This window comes from Mustela putorius, unplaced genomic scaffold, assembly GCF_011764305.1.
Source record: "Mustela putorius furo isolate JIRA1106 unplaced genomic scaffold, ASM1176430v1.1 tig00000083_pilon_pilon_pilon, whole genome shotgun sequence".
NCBI lineage: Eukaryota > Metazoa > Chordata > Mammalia > Carnivora > Mustelidae > Mustela > Mustela putorius.
In genome coordinates this window covers 5,036,379-5,055,756 of record NW_025421273.1, presented here as the reverse complement: position 1 = coordinate 5,055,756, position 19,378 = coordinate 5,036,379, and the positions used below count along the sequence as shown (strand labels likewise).

Here is a 19,378-nt window from a genome sequence, read left to right as displayed (position 1 = left end):
TTTACAGCCTATTCTAAATATTTCAGTAAGGTAGTCTGAAGCTATTTGGACAATGATTAAGTCTTTGTCAGGAATAAAAGAAAGATTTTAAAATTTATTTTCACTTTTTAAGGGGGAGGGGAAAATGCCCTCTACGTTAAGGTAATCAAGTCCATTGCTCTTACAGATTTTGAGGGTAGACTTATCAAATCCACAAGGGAGACTCTCCTAGAACTCCTGGAATTAGATTACCTCTGAATTCTCACCCCAACTTTGAATAGTTACTAATTCCTTTCTTTGCTCTTTTGGTGTTTGCAAAGGGGTTTGCTAAAGCCTGAATTGATATAATTATTGGCTCAGATTGTTCGAGATCTAGGCCAGATGGCTATGGATTTCTAAAGTCCCAGTTGCTTGTGGTAGTTTCCCTGGTTTGCCTATAGGGTTTGGGGATCAGCAATTTGAAAGGGCTACAACCTTGTAAAACAGTATTATTCATGGGGGCAGAATGTTCATCAGCGTGACCCAGTGCTAAATACATTCATTATAGGCATTTCTATTCTGCACAATTTGCCACACAGCCCTGGTTTCTGGAGGGGGGAAAAAGACAATGGCTTATAAAATGCTTTTGAATGCCTAAAAAGAAGGAGAGTTCACGCTGAGACTCCTCTGCTTTCTTTCTTGGAAGGAACCTTCTTCGTGACTTTAGCTGAGCTCTGCTGAGAGTAAGCAAAGTGGAAAAATCAGAAAATTACCTTTTTTATATGTTTCTGGGGGGCAAAATCGAGTGTGGGAGAAAATAAATGGAAAAAAGTGACAGTGAGATTATGTGAAACAGCAAATCTGCAAGTGGATGAAGACAGCTGAGGAATAATGCAAGAGGTACAAGAAAAAAAAAAGCAGCAACAGAGCCATGATGATAAACTTAAAAGGAATTGCAGAGCAGAAAGAACATCATAAATAATCATATTTTCAAATAAGAATACCATATCAGTTTCTGTGACCTGGATAGAGCACAAGCCTCCCACGATATTTCCTAGCATTTTGATGCACACAAAATGCAATTTTCAGCTCAGGCATTTTATTCTTCAATGTAAACAAGCTTTGGGTTCTTAAAATACATATCTGAAAAGTGCTTTCATAAATAATACATATATTATAAAAATTTGACTTGTAAACTATTGAGTCCACGTCCCCCCAGTATTCATTGTGAAGACTCACTATGTATGGATAATGCCTTTTGGTAGAAACTGGCACGCTAAAGCATGAAATATCTTTTGCTCAAGGTAAATAGGATTTTTTGAAGTACAAGACAAAGAAATATCATAGCCAATTTCGCCGGAACTCCAGGAAAGAAATGCTATATGGTAAAACTCTATTGGTAATTAGTTTCGAATCCTAAGGTGCTCCTTTAAATCTTGCTAATTAAGGGAAATCAAGAGTGGAAAACAGCCCTTTTCTTATCTTCAAAGAATAAAGATGAAAGAAAAACAGAAAATGAAACCTCCTTACTTGTTCTGTTCTTTCAAACAGAGCCCCAAGAAAATCTGCTTGTGCTCACAGGAGAAAGACCCAAGTATTTACAGAGGGGGAGGGGAAGGAGGCGGCCTGGGAAGCCTAATTAGAAGCAAGTTTTCAAATTTTATTAAATTCCTTCACCAACAAAACGCACTTAGAGGTATTTTAAGTTAAACCAGTCCTTAAAAGGACTATGAAAGGCAGGATGATTACATGTTTGTGGAAGAAGAAAGGGCCATTAAGAAAAGCAGAACGATTTAAAATGCCATATAAATAAAGGCGACCCGAAGTTGGTTTCAAGTTTTTCTTCTGTAATTTGTCTCCCTTTGTCGTGGCACGCTCGGAGAAAGTGAATGCGGGTCTGAAAGGGGGGGGGGGGCACGGGGAGGAAGGGAGGAGCCGCGGAAGGAGCGGCTCGCCTCCTCCGCCCCCAGCCCCCACCGGCCCTCCGCCCCCAGCCCCCACCGGCCCTCCGCCCCGCTCTGCCCGCCGCGCCCCCCGCCCCCGCCTTCCTCCTCGCCGGTCTCTCTCCCTCTCCGCCCGCCACTCTCGACCGCCCTCGCTTTGGGGACTCCATCAGCTTTTGATTTGGAAGGACGCTGATTGGCTGGAAGCGATTCAACACACGCCGGGCCAGAGAGCTTTGTCTGAGTTGAAGTGAAGTTGTACAGATTTTAGACTGGAGTCAGCGATCACGGGTGTTTCGTCTGCAGCCGCGCAGAGAAAGGGAGCAAGAATCGCTCGAGAAGGATTCACTGCAGACTGCCGGCCCCTTGCACTAGATGGATTCCGACGACACGAGGGGGGCAACGCGGAGGTGACACTCGTCTGCCTGCAGAGAGGACAGCCGGCCAAACAACCGCAAGGATCGCACTCCACGCCGCTAGTAGCTGGAAGTCGTGACACGGTGTGTATGAAACAAAAGTTTGCGAGCCGTTAATTGCTGTGCTGTATTATTAAGAGACGCTTTCAACTTTCAAGTACCAAATGTAGCGTAGCTTTAAGTTGCCAAAGGAAGTTGGGGGAATTGCTTTGCCGTTTTAACTTGGTCTGTGTGAGGAATCTCCTCCAACTGACCGATGTGCCAAATGAATGCTAAAATGCACTTTAGATTTGGTTTTGCACTCCTGATGCTATCTTTCAGCTACGATGTACTGGGCAAGAATCTGAAATACAGGATTTATGAGGAGCAGAGGGTTGGATCAGTAATTGCAAGACTATCAGAGGATGTGGCTGATGTTTTAGTTAAGCTACCTAATCCTTCCACTGTTCGTTTTCGAGCCATGCAAAGGGGAAATTCTCCTCTCCTTGTGGTCAATGAGGATAATGGAGAAATCAGCATAGGGGCTAAAATCGACCGTGAACAACTATGCCAGAAAAACTTGAACTGTTCCATAGAGTTTGATGTGATCACTCTACCCACGGAGCATCTGCAGCTTTTCCATATTGAAGTCGAAGTGCTGGATATTAATGACAATTCTCCCCAGTTTTCAAGATCTGTCATACCTATTGAGATATCTGAGAGTGCAGCAGTCGGGACTCGGATCCCCTTGGACAGTGCATTTGATCCAGATGTGGGGGAAAATTCCCTCCACACATACTCTCTCTCTGCCAATGATTTCTTTAATATTGAGGTCCGGACCAGGACTGATGGCGCCAAGTATGCAGAACTCATAGTGGTGAGAGAGCTCGATCGGGAGCTGAAGTCAAGCTATGAGCTTCAGCTCACTGCCTCAGACATGGGGGTGCCTCAGAGGTCCGGCTCATCCATCCTAAAAATAAGCATTTCGGACTCCAATGACAACAGCCCTGCTTTTGAGCAGCAGTCTTATATAATACAACTCTTAGAAAACTCCCCCGTTGGCACTTTGCTCCTTGATCTGAATGCCACTGATCCAGATGAGGGCGCTAATGGGAAGATTGTATATTCCTTCAGCAGTCATGTGTCTCCCAAAATTATAGAGACTTTTAAAATCGATTCAGAAAGAGGACATTTGACTCTTTTCAAGCAAGTGGACTATGAAATCACCAAATCCTATGAGATTGATGTTCAGGCTCAAGATTTGGGTCCGAATTCAATCCCAGCTCATTGCAAAATTATAATTAAGGTTGTGGATGTTAATGACAATAAGCCTGAAATTAACATAAACCTCATGTCCCCTGGAAAAGAAGAAATATCTTATATCTTTGAAGGGGATCCTATTGACACGTTTGTGGCTTTGGTCGGGGTTCAGGACAAGGATTCTGGGCTGAATGGAGAAATAGTTTGTAAGCTTCACGGACATGGTCACTTTAAACTTCAGAAGACTTACGAAAACAATTATTTAATCTTGACGAATGCCACACTGGATAGAGAAAAGAGATCTGAATACAGTTTGACCATAATCGCCGAGGACAAGGGGACACCCAGTCTTTCTACAGTAAAACATTTTACTGTTCAGATTAATGATATAAATGACAATCCACCCCACTTCCAGAGAAGTCGCTATGAATTTGCAATCTCAGAGAATAACTCGCCAGGGGCCTATATCACCACTGTTACAGCCACAGATCCTGATCTTGGAGAAAACGGGCAAGTTACATACACAATTTTGGAGAGTTTTATCCTGGGAAGTTCCATAACTACATATGTAACCATTGACCCATCGAATGGAGCCATCTATGCCCTCAGAATCTTTGATCATGAGGAAGTGAGTCAGATCACTTTTGTGGTGGAAGCAAGAGATGGAGGAAGTCCAAAGCAACTCGCAAGCAATACCACAGTTGTGCTCACCATCATTGATGAAAATGACAACGTCCCTGTGGTTATAGGGCCTGCGCTGCGCAATAATACTGCAGAAATCTCCATACCCAAAGGGGCTGAAAGTGGCTTTCATGTCACGAGAATAAGGGCAATTGACAGAGACTCTGGTGTGAATGCTGAACTCAGTTGCTCCATCCTAGCAGGGAATGAGGAGAATATCTTTTTAATGGATCCACGATCATGTGACATCCATACCAATGTGAGCATGGAATCTGTTTCCTACACAGAATGGGAGCTCTCGGTTATCATCCAGGACAAAGGCAATCCTCAGCTGCATACCAAAGTCCTCCTGAAGTGTGTGATCTTTGAATATGCAGAGTCAGTGACAAGTACAGCCATGACCTCAGTAAGCCAGGCATCTTTGGATGTCTCCATGATTATAATTATTTCCTTAGGAGCAATTTGTGCAGTGTTGTTGGTTATTATGGTGCTGTTTGCCACGAGGTGTAACCGAGAAAAGAAGGACACTAGATCCTACAACTGCAGGGTAGCGGAATCCACTTACCAGCACCACCCAAAACGGCCATCCAGGCAGATTCACAAAGGGGACATTACCTTGGTGCCAACCATGAACGGCACTCTGCCCATCAGATCTCATCACAGGTCATCTCCATCTTCGTCTCCAACCTTGGAAAGAGGGCAGATGGGCAGCCGGCAGAGTCACCACAGTCACCAGTCCCTCAACAGTTTGGTGACAATCTCATCCAACCACGTGCCAGAGAATTTCTCATTAGAACTCACCCATGCCACTCCTGCTGTTGAGGTAAGATCATACCCTACACCAGTTCACTGGGCAAGTCAGCTGTTAGTGTTCAGAAGTTGTGTATCTGTTAGTTCTTAAATGTTTCTCTGAAGAAGTAAACAATATTTGAATTAAAGAGGGTACAAGTTGCATTATGTGTATGTAGCAAGTATACATGCCTTAGTGGGCTGTTTTGTTTTTCTTAAAGAATTTGCTTGCATGTATTATGTATATGTATAATATTGAAAAATAAATGTGGAGCTCTCAAATGACTATCTAATTAGAAATACCCTTGCTTCCCAGATTGAGATACTGGAAGCCGAAAATAAAAGGGCTTGTTGTATTCTCATAATTGTGATTCTTATTAACACTCCCCCCAAAAACAAAAGAATTTTTAAAAACCCACAAAAAAACCAAAACTGAGGCCTCCACAATGCCATCTAAATGCATATCACGTTTGCTCAACTTTTAGAATTTTTTAGACTATTTTAGCTGCATGTGTTCGAATGTTGTATTTTACAACATTTTCCACGTATTTTTATAACTGCTCACTTTAATCTGAACTAAAAAAATAAAATAAAATGAAGGAAATCAATCTGTTATTTATCAAGGAGTTCTCTTTCCAAAAGAAAAAGTCAGTGTATGAGATCATTCAAGTCTCTCTGGGATGGAGTCAGTTATGTGTGGTGGCTGCCTACGTAGTCGGCCACATTCCAGCATGTGTAAATCTTTAAAACAGAGGTAACATGTTCAATTAATTAGGATGAGATAGTGAGCAACTGTTTTTCCTTGCTTAAAGCTTGCGAGTCTTTGGGGCTTTGTTTCCAGAAATCAGTTCTGTCTCTTTGGTTTCCAGCAGGTCTCCCAGCTTCTTTCAATGCTTCACCAGGGGCAGTATCAGCCAAGACCAAGTTTTCGAGGAAACAAATATTCCAGGAGCTATAGGTATGACTTACCCTCCTGCTCCCTATTGAGTCCCACTAACATGAATGCTGAAGAGTAAAAACCACACTTTCTCTGATTCATCTTTCTAGATATGCCCTCCAAGACATGGACAAATTTAGCTTGAAAGACAGTGGCCGTGGTGACAGTGAAGCAGGAGACAGTGATTACGATTTGGGGCGAGATTCACCAATAGATAGGCTGCTGGGTGAAGGATTCAGCGACCTGTTTCTTACAGATGGAAGAATTCCAGCAGGTAAGAGGGTAGGGACAGATGATAAATCCTTATTTTCAGATCTGCTACACAAATGAAGTGAAAAGTTTCTCCCATGCTTCTAATTTTCGTTGTCCTTTGCACTGACGTGTCTGTCACTTGTACACTATTAGCAATGAACATGACCTGGCACCCTTCAGAATCATTTTCTTAAAATTCCTATGAAGCAGTTGGTAGAGACGGAGTAAGCAGGAGAGCCCAGCAGGACAAGAAGGAAAGAGTGGGGAGAGGCGGACAGAAAACCACACCACTTCTTTCCTCTTCCTGCCCCGTCCAGGACTGCCGCAGGACACTCTTGAGCAACTCTTTATGAAATTACTGGGTGGTTGTTGTTATTCAAACAGCCTGTTTTGGTGCCTCGTGGTGAACCGGACTATAATTTGGAGGACACAAATTTCCTGTGATGGAAACCTACTCGCAGAATCAGAGATTAAAATACACTAGAAAATGGTCCACTTCTATCACCAAAAATAGGACAAAGAATGCATCTTTGTAGGTGGTAAACAGAATATTTTTGCCACACCTTCATTTTCTATCTGCACTATAGTGGAAAAGGAACAGGGGTTTAAGAGGGGAATTTTAAGTCCAGAGCTACATGGAGGAGATCCTAGTAAGTTATGAGCCACAGTTTCCTTAGAGTCCCCCCCTCTAAGTTGTGTAGTAGAAACCCTGAACCAACTGGGTAAATCCCGACTACCTCATTGTAGCAACCCTGTTTCTAGAGACTGTAATATTGAAGCAACTCTTAGGAACACATAAATGTTGCTTTGGCTACTTATGTTTCTACATTCCAGGGAATGTTGATCAAACGACTGCCATTTGATAAATGAAAGACAGGCAGAACTATGCCCCATCTGAGTTCCATCAAACATCCGTTTTCTAAATATAGATAAGTAGGAGAGTTTAGGAAATAGTCATGAGACTGCTTCAGAGAGCCACAGAAATGCAGGTTTTCACCGCATGGAAAGTTCTAGTGGTGGTGGCAGTAGTTGCCACCAGTAGTAACCAGCAATGTCCCAGCACTTATGTAGGCCCCAGGAGGACATTGGTACCTGCATTCTGTCTCCGAACACTTCGACAGACACAGGAATTCATAGTGGGGTGGAAGTAAGAGTAGTGTTCTTGTTTTATTTGTTTGTTTCTTTTGTTTAGATTTGAGAACTGAAGCTTATAAAGGCTAAAGCAACGTGTCCTAAATCGGGCCGTTCGTACATGGTGGAGGTGGGGTTTGAACCAGTCCCCGCACACATAAACACTAGCTTAGGAAGAGCAATATGAAGCAACAGTTGTTTTAAAAAAATAAGTTCAGTAATGTATTTGTTCTCATATTCTTACCTCATCTACCGTCTATGAAACGATTGAATGCTGCCTATTTCATTATGATAGAACAGCACGAGACAGTGCGTCTCTGGCAGGGTGAATGTATGGCAAGGACTTCTAGTAGCATTGAGGGCTGCAGTGTACACAAGAACCAATATTTGCACAGTAGTGTCTTTGCTTCTTTGTTTTATTCCTAGATTCCCTGTTTATAGGAAGGAAATAAATCTCTGAAAATCTAGTGGGATATACACAGCCTCAGAAAACTTGCAGTGAAATGAAAGAACCATCTGGCTAAATTTCTATGATTCAGTGATATTGATGGAACTCTAAGGTTGAATATTGATCCCTAATTTTGAATAATGTCATTTCCTAAATGACATTATTTCATAGAACAGAAAAGTAATATAATGGCCATAACATTAGTGTTGTATTATAATAAGTTATTTTTTAAATTGTATGAAGGCTATTCATTGAAATTTTAATTTATTGGCATAGTTAAAAGGAAAAAAACTTTCCCTATTTAGACAACCTTTCCATCTGGGGGCCTAAATGGTGCCTAAAATCCTTTTTAATTCTGAAATTGTGTAGTTGTAAACAGCTAACCGGTTTTAAACAAAGACAAGATTTCTCTTTCACTCTTTCAAAGCTACAAACACCAGATATGTTCATGGCAGGAGAGTTGCCTAATGCCTGTATTAAAAAAATAAGATAAAAAAAATGTAAATAAAGCCATTGAGGAAATAATGGGTAGATATAAAGTCTAGGTAATAGTAAGCTTTATTTAGTGAATAGCTTTAAACTCCTTATAAGTTATCATTTCTTTTCAAAGTTGGAGGTTCACTTTTATATTATCAGTAATAACACAACTTAATATATAAATAGCCCTTTAAAAATTCCACATTTACATAATTATACTTAATCTAGGTGTCTAGCAGGAGAGCTATATTGCTGGTACATGGTGTTGTTTTATAATACATTTCTTTCTTACTGGCCACTTGCATCCATGTAGAGAAAGCATTCTGGTGGCATAGAGCACTGGGATATTGCCAGTGATTTATGAAGTATTTTAAACCTTATTCATGTCTGGCTAGTATGGAAAGAAATAAGCATATTGAGTATTTATACAGAGATAACCGTCCTTTAATTATGACCATCATTCTGATTGTACTTCAACCATTTTCTGGTTTATTACTCATTCTGGCAGCTTCCGCCAGCATGTTAGCGTTTAAAACTTGTGCTGTGTAAACTTATATTCCCAGGAAATAGCCCAAGTAGGGAAAAAAAAAATGCAAGTCCACATCTGAATACCATTAACAGAATCAGTGCAGTTTTCAAAAGCATGTATATTTTTAGGACTTAAGTGTCTTATTCCAACTATTTTTCTGCACTGAACTGTGATCAAATATAGATTATGTTATGTTGCATTGCCTGCCAACAAGGTCATTTCTGGTCATCCATTCTATTAATTCCCACAGAAATATCCTGCATTCTGAGCAGTAAAATCAGCAAGCATTTTTGTCTGTTAGCTCATGTTTGTCAACATACTTTCTTCCTTACTCATTCAACTTTGAACTACAGTGCTACACATATTCCTGCAAAATTTCCATTTTCCCAATCTATCAGCTGCACCAGAATGATTTATAAAGGCTTTTGATTTTGTTTCTTGTGATACTCCTTTATTAGGCTCATTCCACTTTTTATTCATCTGCTATCTGTGATTACTTAACTCAAACATCTCTCTTTAAATCCATGTTCTGTTCATTGTAATGGCTGGTATCCCGGTTCTGGCCTTTCTTCCACGGCTGGTTTACTGTACCAGCACAGAAGCCGATATTCACTCTCTAGCACCTCCTGCGTTCATTAAATATTTCTTTTATGCAGCTTGAACAACTTTTTCAGAATGTTTTAATTTACATTTTTTTTGGTTCAAAGTCAATAATTGACTTTTGTTGCCCAGCAACACCTAATAAAACTACTTCCCTTGGCGTTCCAAGGCCAATAAAACCCACTCCTAGCTTATTAACTCTCCATTCTGCTTCTTTCTTTCTTTCTTCCTTTCTTTCTTCTTCTTCTTCTTCTTCTTCTTCTTTTTTTTTAATATTTTGCAATGGGCACAACCATCTCTTCACATAACACACCAGTCCTTTGCTCATGTTGCCTTTCTTCCTGAAAAAATTAGTTTCTCTTCACCATGTCGGAGACCTTGTCAGCTCTCAAAATTTGTTTCAAGTTTGTCTTCCTTTAACTACTGCAACCTCCACTTTCCCCCCTTTTTTCCCTTCCTTATCATTTCTTATATAATAATGCATGCCCTCAGCATCATACAGCCTGGCACTCTAACTGGGCATTTGGGGCATCACTTGTTACACTTGACTCAGAACTGGATTGGAAACCATTCGAGGACAGGGAGCTATCATAATGACTTTGCCTACGGCAGGCTCTGAAGATGTAACCGATTGGCTACTCAAATCCCTAATGGCTTGATAGGAGTTAGACTCTGGGTTTTTATCTCTTCTTCTTACTTTAGGTTTGATGTATAAGATATAGTACAGTCACAAAATTGATAGTCCTATGGAGTTCTCTGCTTCCTTACCTCCCTCCCCTTCCCAGAGGAAATTTAACCACCTGAAGAGACAGAAAGATTAGCCACATGCACCCCTTGCCAATAAGTTCTAACTTACTGGATGTGGTATGAAACCTCTGTGGCACTGAATTATGTGTATACTGAGCATGTTTTAAATAGTTGAGTCTCCAGGGGAAAGGTTGAACATATCAATGAAACAGAAATACCCTATTCTGTACCACTGCCCCCATCTCTATTAATTTTCCCCAACCTTCTCTCCATTAGCTTTGCTTCGTCAATTTTACCTATTTATGAATTTGAAAAATGGTATGTTAATTTATTATTTTATAATAAAAGTTTCACTTATTTGCTGCAAAGTTGTTAAATAGCATTCCCTGTTTTAAAAATTCCTGTAATTAAATTACTTTTGGACGGGGACTACCATTTTAATCAAACAGGTTGTATTTTTGGTTATATGTTCATTATATTCAGGTCTTTAGAAAGTTGATCATATGCAGGATTCCTAGAAGCCTAGGTAATTTTTCTACCCCCCGTCATTAAATATTAAAGGAAAACAAAATCAATCAGACAATCAATCAAACAATTAAGTCCTTCCCACAGAGTTAAAGGCTGGAAAACAAATGAAAGTTGTCATCAGATCTATTTCCCTTCCTTCTCACAGGATGTGTATAGGACAAGATAGACAGATCTTTCCATTTTCAGAGATCCGGGGAATCAGGGAAAAAACTTCATTACCACTTTGAGAATTATTTCACTGCTGAGAAAACCTCATGGCTATTAAGGCATTCTAATTACTTTCAACTCCTTTTGGTTTTTGTCCACATTAAATGATGAGCGATAATTGGTGAGTTTTACCAAGCAGTAATAATGCATGAAGTCAGTACATCTAAACATGCTTTTATTGTTTTTTTTTTTTTTAAGATTATTTATTTATTTATTTATTTGCTAGACAGAGATCACAAGTAGGCAAAGAGGCAGGCAGAGAGAGAGGAGGAAGCAGGCTCCCCGCCCAGCAAAGAGCCGGACTTGGGGCTAGATCCCAGGACCCTGAGACCAGGACCTGAGCTGAAGGCAGAGGCTTTAACCCACTGAGCCACCCAGGCGCCCCAACATGCTTTTATTCTTAAATCATCCATCCTTATTTAAACTTAGCCTTTCTTCACAGCAAAAGTACACAAGGATTCTCAGTATTTGCCCTTTGTCTTACCCCCCAGTTAGCACTCACTCTATCTCTGCATTTTCCCTACTCTCTATTTTTAGCTTTCCTGCCATTCAGACTTTTGTTCTCACCCAGTATACTTGCTGTCATTTTTGCAGATAAGCCCCTTCTCTATTAAGAACTGAGGTCTAGGGGCGCCTGTGTGGCTCAGTGGGTTAAGCCTCTGCCTTCTACTCGGGCCATGATTCCAGAGTTCTGGAATCGAGCCCCACATTGGGCTCTCTTCTCAGCAGGGAGCCTGCTTCCTCCTCTCTCTCTCTCCCTCTGCCTGCCTCTCTGCCTACTTGTGATCTGTATCTGTTAAATAAACAAATAAAATCTTTTAAAAAAATTTTATTTTACTGCATAAGAACTTTTAACATGTGATCTACCCTCTTAATAAAATTTAATTATACAGTACAGTATTGTTAACTACAGGTACAATGTTATATAGCAGATCTCCAAAACTTACTCTTCGTGCTTAACCAAAACTTGATATCCATTGATTAGCAATCCCCCATTTCCTCAACCCCCTAGCATACACACATACCTACTAGTAACCACCATTCCACTCTTGGATTCTATGAGTGTGTCCATTTTAGATACCTTATATACATAGAATTATGCAGTATTTGTCCTGACTTACTTCACCAAGTATAATGTCCTTAAGATTCATCCATGTTGTCACATAATGTAGACTTTTCCTCCTACTTTAAGGCTAAATAATATTCCATTGTATGCATATACTACATTTATTCTATCCATTCATTTGTTGGTGGTCATTCACGTTGTTTTCCCATCTGGCTATTGTGAATAGTGCTGCTGCCATAAACAGGAAAGGGCTAATATCTCGTTGAGATCTTGATTTCACTTCTTTTGGGTAAATACCCAGAAGTGGGATTGCTGGATCATATGGTAGTTACATCTTTAGTTTTTTGAGGAACTTCCATATTGTTTTCCATAGTGGCTGCACCATTTGTATTCTTAGCAACAGTGTACAAGTATTCTAATTTCTCCACATCCTTGTCAACATTTATTATTTTTTATAACAGCCATCCTGACAATTTGAAGTGATATCTCATGGTGGTTTTGATGTGCATTTCCCTGATAATCAGAAAATATACAGTGATTGCTTATTCTCTGTAGACACTTCACCTGGTAATGGGGACTATATAGATTACTTGCTTCCCGTGATAAAGGATTTGACATTGTTCAAGAATCATCCTTTTTCACAATAATTTGGGAAGAAGAGAAATCTTTCTGAAGTGGTCAGATCTAGAGAATTAGCTTGAATAGATAGGTATGGTTGTTACCAATCCAGTTGTCATTCAAATGTAAGATAACTACTTTGTATTTTCTGCATTCTGTCTCTGGCTCTAAAATAAAATCATGATACTGAAGAGACCTAATTTTCAGAGAAAGAGATAGATGGTTTGTAGAGTATATTTTACATTTTTGCATTTCTTCATTGTTGTGTAATTTAGTTATATTTGGCAAATTTAGAAATTTTTCTCCTCTTTATTTTCTGCTTCTCTAATATCACCTATTATTTTCTGTGAGTGTGGCCACTCACATTCCAATAGGGCATTATAACAACTGGAAGAGATAACCAATGGATTTTTTTGTACTGTTCAGCTTTTAATGACTTTTCCATCTACTTGAATTTCAAACCTCTAAAAAAAGTTTTCGTAACAGATTAACTAGGGATGCCTGGTAGTTGAGGATAATTTGCATTGCTATTTTAAGTAACAAATAATCCAGAATACGTTGGAGAGAGATTAATAAGGATAATGACCTGATAGTTTATTATATTCCCAATACCTCCATTAAAAGTAAAGTTGATCAGATAGACCTCAATATCTAGAAAGCTACTCATAGGTAGTACTCAAAAATTATCTGGTGGCATTCTAAAATTATGGATGATTTCACTTTACAGCCCTGGGTTTTCAAGAATTTATGTTCAGCAAACATCCCATCACCCATACCTTTGCTCCTTTTCAGTCATCCTCATGTATAAGTTATAAATCCATTTTCTCATTACGTGAGTAGCAGAAATAATATTCCTGAGAAGTGTGTGAGTCATAACCCTCCTTTCCTTATTTGATAAACAGGAAAAAAAAAAAAGTCCATAAAAATGATACTCAAATCCGTAAGTGTAGTCCATTTAGTGTATAAAATAACCGGTGAGTATCGTGTTCGCTGTTTAAAACGGTCTCGTCTCACTTTTTAAAAAATGAAATTACCTTCTTTTGTATCATTTGGAGTTACGCTAAGTATGATCATGAATCCCTGTTGTTTTCCTCGGTGTAGCTATGCGGCTTTGCACGGAGGAGTGCAGGGTCCTGGGGCACTCCGACCAGTGCTGGATGCCACCGCTGCCCTCGCCGTCCTCCGACTATCGGAGTAACATGTTCATTCCGGGGGAGGAGTTCCCAGCACAACCGCAGCAGCAGCATCCGCATCAGAGTCTTGAGGACGACACCCAGCCCGCGGATTCTGGGGAGAAAAAGAAGAGTTTCTCCACCTTTGGGAAGGACTCCCCGAACGACGAGGACTCCGGGGATACCAGCACATCCTCTCTGCTCTCGGAAATGAGCAGCGTCTTCCAGCGCCTCTTGCCCCCTTCCCTGGACACCTACGCGGAGTGCGGCGAGGGGGATCGGTCCAACTCTCTGGAGCGCCGCAAGGGGGCGCTGCCCGCCAAGACTGCGGGTTATCCGCAAGGCGTGGCCGCCTGGGCCGCCAGTACGCATTTTCAAAACCCCACCAACAGCTCGGGTCCCCCTCTTGGAACTCACTCCAGTGTGCAGCCTTCCTCCAAATGGCTGCCGGCCATGGAGGAGATCCCTGAAAACTATGAAGAAGATGATTTTGACAATGTGCTCAACCACCTCAACGACGGGAAACACGAACTCATGGATGCCAGTGAGCTAGTGGCGGAGATTAACAAACTGCTTCAAGATGTCCGCCAGAGCTAGGAGGTTTAGCGAAGCGTTTTTGCTTTCCATATGTGTGGAAATGGGGGACAGAGAAGACCCTGAAAAGAACTGGCATTGCCGAATAGTTGCATTTATCATAAATGTGTCTGTGTATATTGAATATTAAATACTGTATTTTCGTATGTACACAATGCAAGTGTGATTATTTTAATCTGTATTTTAAAAATACATTTGTACCTTATATTTATGTGTAATTTAACAGACAAATTTTATTTTTTTACTCCCATGACAAACATGTCTTTCCTAATCATGTAGAAACTAGCCACTGTTCAAATAGGATATATAGACAACCACAAAGTATAAAGGCACTGTGTAGATTAGTTATGTTGGGGAAGAAATTGCTGTGCTGTAGGAACAACCCCACTAAAGCATTATATGATTCTTAGTTTCATTAAGTGATCCAGTTTCTTTTTATAGTACTTAAAAAATAAAATTATGCATCAATAAAAATGTTAAACCATTTTATTATTATCATTATTTTCGCTGCTCTCTTCTAGTTTTGATAGTTCAATTACGGCAGAATTCAAACATGAGGTGAAATTTCATTTTAGGACTGGGAAGTGTCTTTCACAGACAATGATGAAAATAGGGCTAGAGCGAATGCTTCCCAACCCCCAGGGCCCTACTATTCTGGGGCATCACACTGGCCTGTTCTTGAGAATATTTCTCCTGAAGTATTATTGTCTATTTGTAATCAAGGTAAACGATGAATTTCATTCTGTCCTTGTAACAGTAGACATGCTCCAAGGAAATGGAATCTGTCCTATAAATGGGTTAACAGTATGTATTCTAACAGCAAAAGGTATTAGTGGATGAAGACTGTTATGTCAGTGTCCCTCCTAGGGTAGTAAATGTAAGTGATTTATTCTGAAACTGTTCTATTTGAATCTTCTCTCCTTCACAAAACTTGAACATTTTTATCTTTTGCGATGTTTTTGTTATAACTATTCACTTTTAGCTTTTGTCTCCAGTGCATGATCTCATATTTTTGCTTTTATTTTTAGTATAAGAATGTTTTTTAAAATTATGATTTTTGTTACTGCAGTTCTGTTGTATTTGTTGTGTGACAAACAACAAATTCTTTAATTATTGTGCTGTTATCTCTCTGTGTGGAATGCTTTGGTAAAGGAGATCATTATTATGACTGTTCTCATTTATGACCAAGCTTCTATTAATGTTATTTCTATGAATACACTATCTTGATTGTACTCTCCAAAAAATTTTGCTGTCAATGAAAATAAAAGAAAAATTAAAGTAAAGCTAAAGAACTGTCCATAAGTCAGAGTCCTGGTCTACATATAAGTTCAAAAGCTTTGCATGAAGCATATCTTTCATGAGAGAATAATTCTCTGTTGAATTTTGAGTGATACAGAGGAAGCTTTCAGCTGGCTTGGCAAACAAGAAAAACACAATGGAAAAGGAATGAATTTGAGACCTGTAATGGGAATGAAAGAAGTCTACGGTATTCCCAGTAGAATGAAGAATTTAAATGCATTTGAAGTGTAAAGAAAAAAAAAAAAAAGAATAATGAAATAGTAACCACTTGAACATTTTTCAAATTTAAAAAAAAAATCTCAGAACATTTTGTATTAAGTTAGGTCAAAAAAAGATGCCTTACAATGTTTCCAAGAGGTAAATATCATCCTCCTTGGTTTACTAGCAGGGAATTGAAATATGAAGAAAGTTAAATAGCCTAAAAAAGGCTGAACTCAAGATATTTTAAATCTCAAATGAGCACCACATCAAATAGATGTTTTATGTCTTCTGAAGGCATATTTTCCTTTATAGGAGGGATTTTAGTTAACAAGAGAAATTTCCATTTATTTTTCAGTATATTACACACACAAATGCTAACCACATTTAAAAACATTTTTTTTTTTCAAATTCACTTCCTTTCAGTACATATTATCATTAAAAATTTTTCATGGCTTCGCTGTTCTTAATTTAAAGCACAACTAGAGATTAGGAAGCAGAGATGGAAATCAACATGTAAATAATGCAAAGGAAATAAAATGCAATACTATATTAAATACAAAACCTTTGTGTATTGTCTGTATAGTAAATTTTCCCTGTTTCGGACTCCTTGCCTCCAGCCTTCTCCACTTACTATGGCTTTCCGGATGCAACAGTAAAGGGAATATTGGTGCAAGATTTTCACTTTTCGCTCCTGTTCCTTTCACAGATACTATAATCTCAGTGAAAGCTCAACTCTCTGGTGCTATCATAGCAATTGAACCTTTCATCAAGTTTACATTTTCTCTTCTTTGATACCATGCCCCTCTTCAGACTGAAACAACTGAAAAGCACTTAAACGGAGGAGGTTCTTTTTGAGTTCTTAATCCCTTTGTCCCCATTCAGTTCCTTTAAATGTTCTTCAGTGATCAAGAGAGAGACAAAGGCAGGAGCAGAGGGAAGGGCAGAGGGAGAGGGACACGCGGATGCCCCACTGAGCAGGGAGCCTGATGCCTGACTTGGGGCTTGATCCCAAGACCCCAACCAAGATCATGACCTGATCCAAAGTCAAAGGCTTAACTGATTGAGCCACCCAGGCACTCCAGTAATAATCTTCTATTAATTAATAGGATCATCTCCCAAAAATGTAATTCAATACTGAATCTGTTGCTTAATAAATCTTCTTTTAAATGTTTATTTATAGGAGGATTAGAAATGGCTTTATTCGAATCTCATAGGTTATTAACATTGTTATTCATTTATCATTTCTTTCATTCTTAGTATTTAGCAGATGAGACTTATGACTTTATTAATTATTTAAATTTTTTCTCCTTCTGTCATACATCTATCAAATTTACCACTTACCAATAGATAACTATTGAGACAAAAAACAGTTAAGGTACTCTTACTGGAGTTATTGAAGAAGTGTCATTTGTGAAAGAATTTTAGAATCCTTGTTTCATTGCTTTGATACCAGCTCATGTCAGAAAATATTCAAAACTGAGTTTGAATTATTAACACATTAAAATTCAAACACTGTGGGTGACAAAGGTATTGCCTGACATAACAACTCTCAGTCCTCCATGAAATCACAGAACTGGACCCACACAGTTCAGGTAATTTGCCAAACTATTGAAAAGGTTTTGATGTTCTTATTTTAACTGCATATATACCATGAATGTATCATCACAGTATCAAAAATTGGGAATGCACTGAACTCTGAAGGGCAATAAGCATTGCCATGTAAAATTAAATTCAAACCACACAAAAGTCTTCAAGATTTATGTTGAGTTTTAAAAAGAATAAAGACAGTACAGGCATTTTTAAAAGACCCAGCATATTGACTTCCTTAATTGCAAGTTAAATTCATAAAATAAAGCTATCTTAAATATAGAAACTGTCTTATATATTATGAAAGTAGGAGTTGCCATACTGATTGTAATCATTTTTAATGTATTAGGGTGTCTCCAACTGTGAAGGACAGAAATAATTTTATGTGGTTACATAAAGTTTTAATTTGATAAATTAAGCTCTTTGAGCCATTGAAGATTCATCTCATTCAGTTTAGTTTTCAGAACAAACAATAAGTCACTTTTTTGAAAGAAATAAAAGATATCTGAAGTACTAGATTGCCATTGAAACACCTGTATTGCCCGACTTGTGGTTCAGTTTTCATCTGTGTAACTGGAGTCATATCAATATATACAATCTGTTTGCCAGGAATAATGGGACCTTTAATATACTCTAAACCAATATAAGTAGACCAGGTAGACACTTTATAACAGATCTGAAAGTGATAGTATATGCTTCTCTTTAATTTAGATTTTTATTATACACTAACTTATACAACTTGTGGAACTGTTAGAAAAATTTTATGAAGAGCTGGCATAACAAAAATTGCTACCCAAATTTACATACTTCTTGACTTTTAAAATTGCAATAACATCCTACTCTGGCACTTTAAAATAATAGTTTTCTATTTCCTTTTATGACTTCTGCAAGTTGCTCCTAATTCTTGTTTGCTTTTTCAGATTTTATCTTTTCAATTTATTTATTTTATGGTATTCTTCCTTGATAATTTACCCTACTGTCCACATTTTATAGCAATCTTCTCGAAATTCTCACATGTACATAGCTCTTTATATAACCACTTAGATTTTATCAATTTTCCACATCTTTTCTTTGTTATTAATACAATAAGGATCATATTTTTGAGATATGAAACTAATACCTTTTCATTCTCAATAAACCTTGCTCCTCCAATTCGTAGTTTAATGGAAGGGTAAATTTATACAGTTAAGAATGAAGGGGCCATTTCTGTTGTTCTGTTTTAAATTAAATGTTTTTTAGTGCCTAAGGAGACATTAGTGTAGAAGACTTATCTTATTGAGGAGGATTTTTTTTCCTAAATATAAAACTCTTCTCTTTATGTATTAAGGATTGGCCTAGGAAAGGTAAGCTTGGAATCTTAATATAAGCCAAAGTTAAGGGTGAGGAAATAAATGTGAAAGTAAGAAAGATCCATTGCCACAGAAAAGAAAGATAACTCAGGCAATTGTTGACAGCATAGAGTCCTAGGAATAAATTGAGAAAGGCAAAATCTCAGATGTTAGTATCTTCTATATTCTTATCTCCTGTGATCTTTAGAAGAACCTTCAGAACAAAGCATTACTTTGGGAGAAGATGTTTCTCCTTTCCACAGCTCTCCCTGCCCAGGAGTGCAGGTATGGACAAACTGGTGCCAAAGTGTGTGTGCCTCTGAACCGGCATCCTTCCTCCTTCCTCTCTCTCTCTCTCTCTCTTTTTTTTTTTTTTTTTTAAGATTTTATTTATTTATTTGACAGAGAGAGATCTCAAGTAGTCGGAGAGGCAGGCAGAGAGAGAGAGAGAGAGGGAAGCAGGCTCCCTGCCGAGCAGAGAGCCCGATGCGGGACTCGATCCCAGGACCCTGAGATCATGACCTGAGCTGAAGGCAGCGGCTTAACCTACTGAGCCACCCAGGCGCCCTCCTCCTTCCTCTCTTTGGCTGGTATGCAGAAGATTCCGATTTCCTTCCTTACCAAAATAGGG

At 38.9% G+C, this 19,378-nt stretch overlaps 1 protein-coding gene across 2 annotated transcripts; it reads left to right on the top strand.

The window, feature by feature from the left end:
* Positions 1–2,014: 2,014 nt before the first annotated feature.
* Positions 2,015–15,621, top strand: PCDH18 (protocadherin 18). Of its 2 annotated transcripts, none has more exons than XM_004768510.3 (4): positions 2,015–5,060; positions 5,896–5,984; positions 6,074–6,237; positions 13,668–15,621. In XM_004768510.3, the coding sequence occupies exons 1-4, from the start codon at positions 2,574–2,576 to the stop codon at positions 14,333–14,335; spliced, it is 3,408 nt and encodes a 1,135-aa protein (XP_004768567.1). In that variant the 5' UTR covers positions 2,015–2,573; the 3' UTR covers positions 14,336–15,621. The 2 variants fall into 2 exon arrangements, with proteins under 2 accessions (XP_004768567.1, XP_004768568.1); XM_004768511.3 differs by having other exon boundaries at positions 2,016–5,060; positions 5,899–5,984.
* Positions 15,622–19,378: the final 3,757 nt, after the last annotated feature.

Excerpts from the sequence above, each read along its gene's own strand:
- PCDH18 (XM_004768510.3), top strand. The coding sequence starts at position 2,574 with ATGTGCCAAATGAATGCTAAAATGCACTTTAGATTTGGTTTTGCACTC. Across the intron at positions 5,061-5,895 it reads ATGCCACTCCTGCTGTTGAG|CAGGTCTCCCAGCTTCTTTC; the intron begins GTAAGATCATAC and ends TTTGGTTTCCAG. Across the intron at positions 5,985-6,073 it reads AAATATTCCAGGAGCTATAG|ATATGCCCTCCAAGACATGG; the intron begins GTATGACTTACC and ends TCATCTTTCTAG.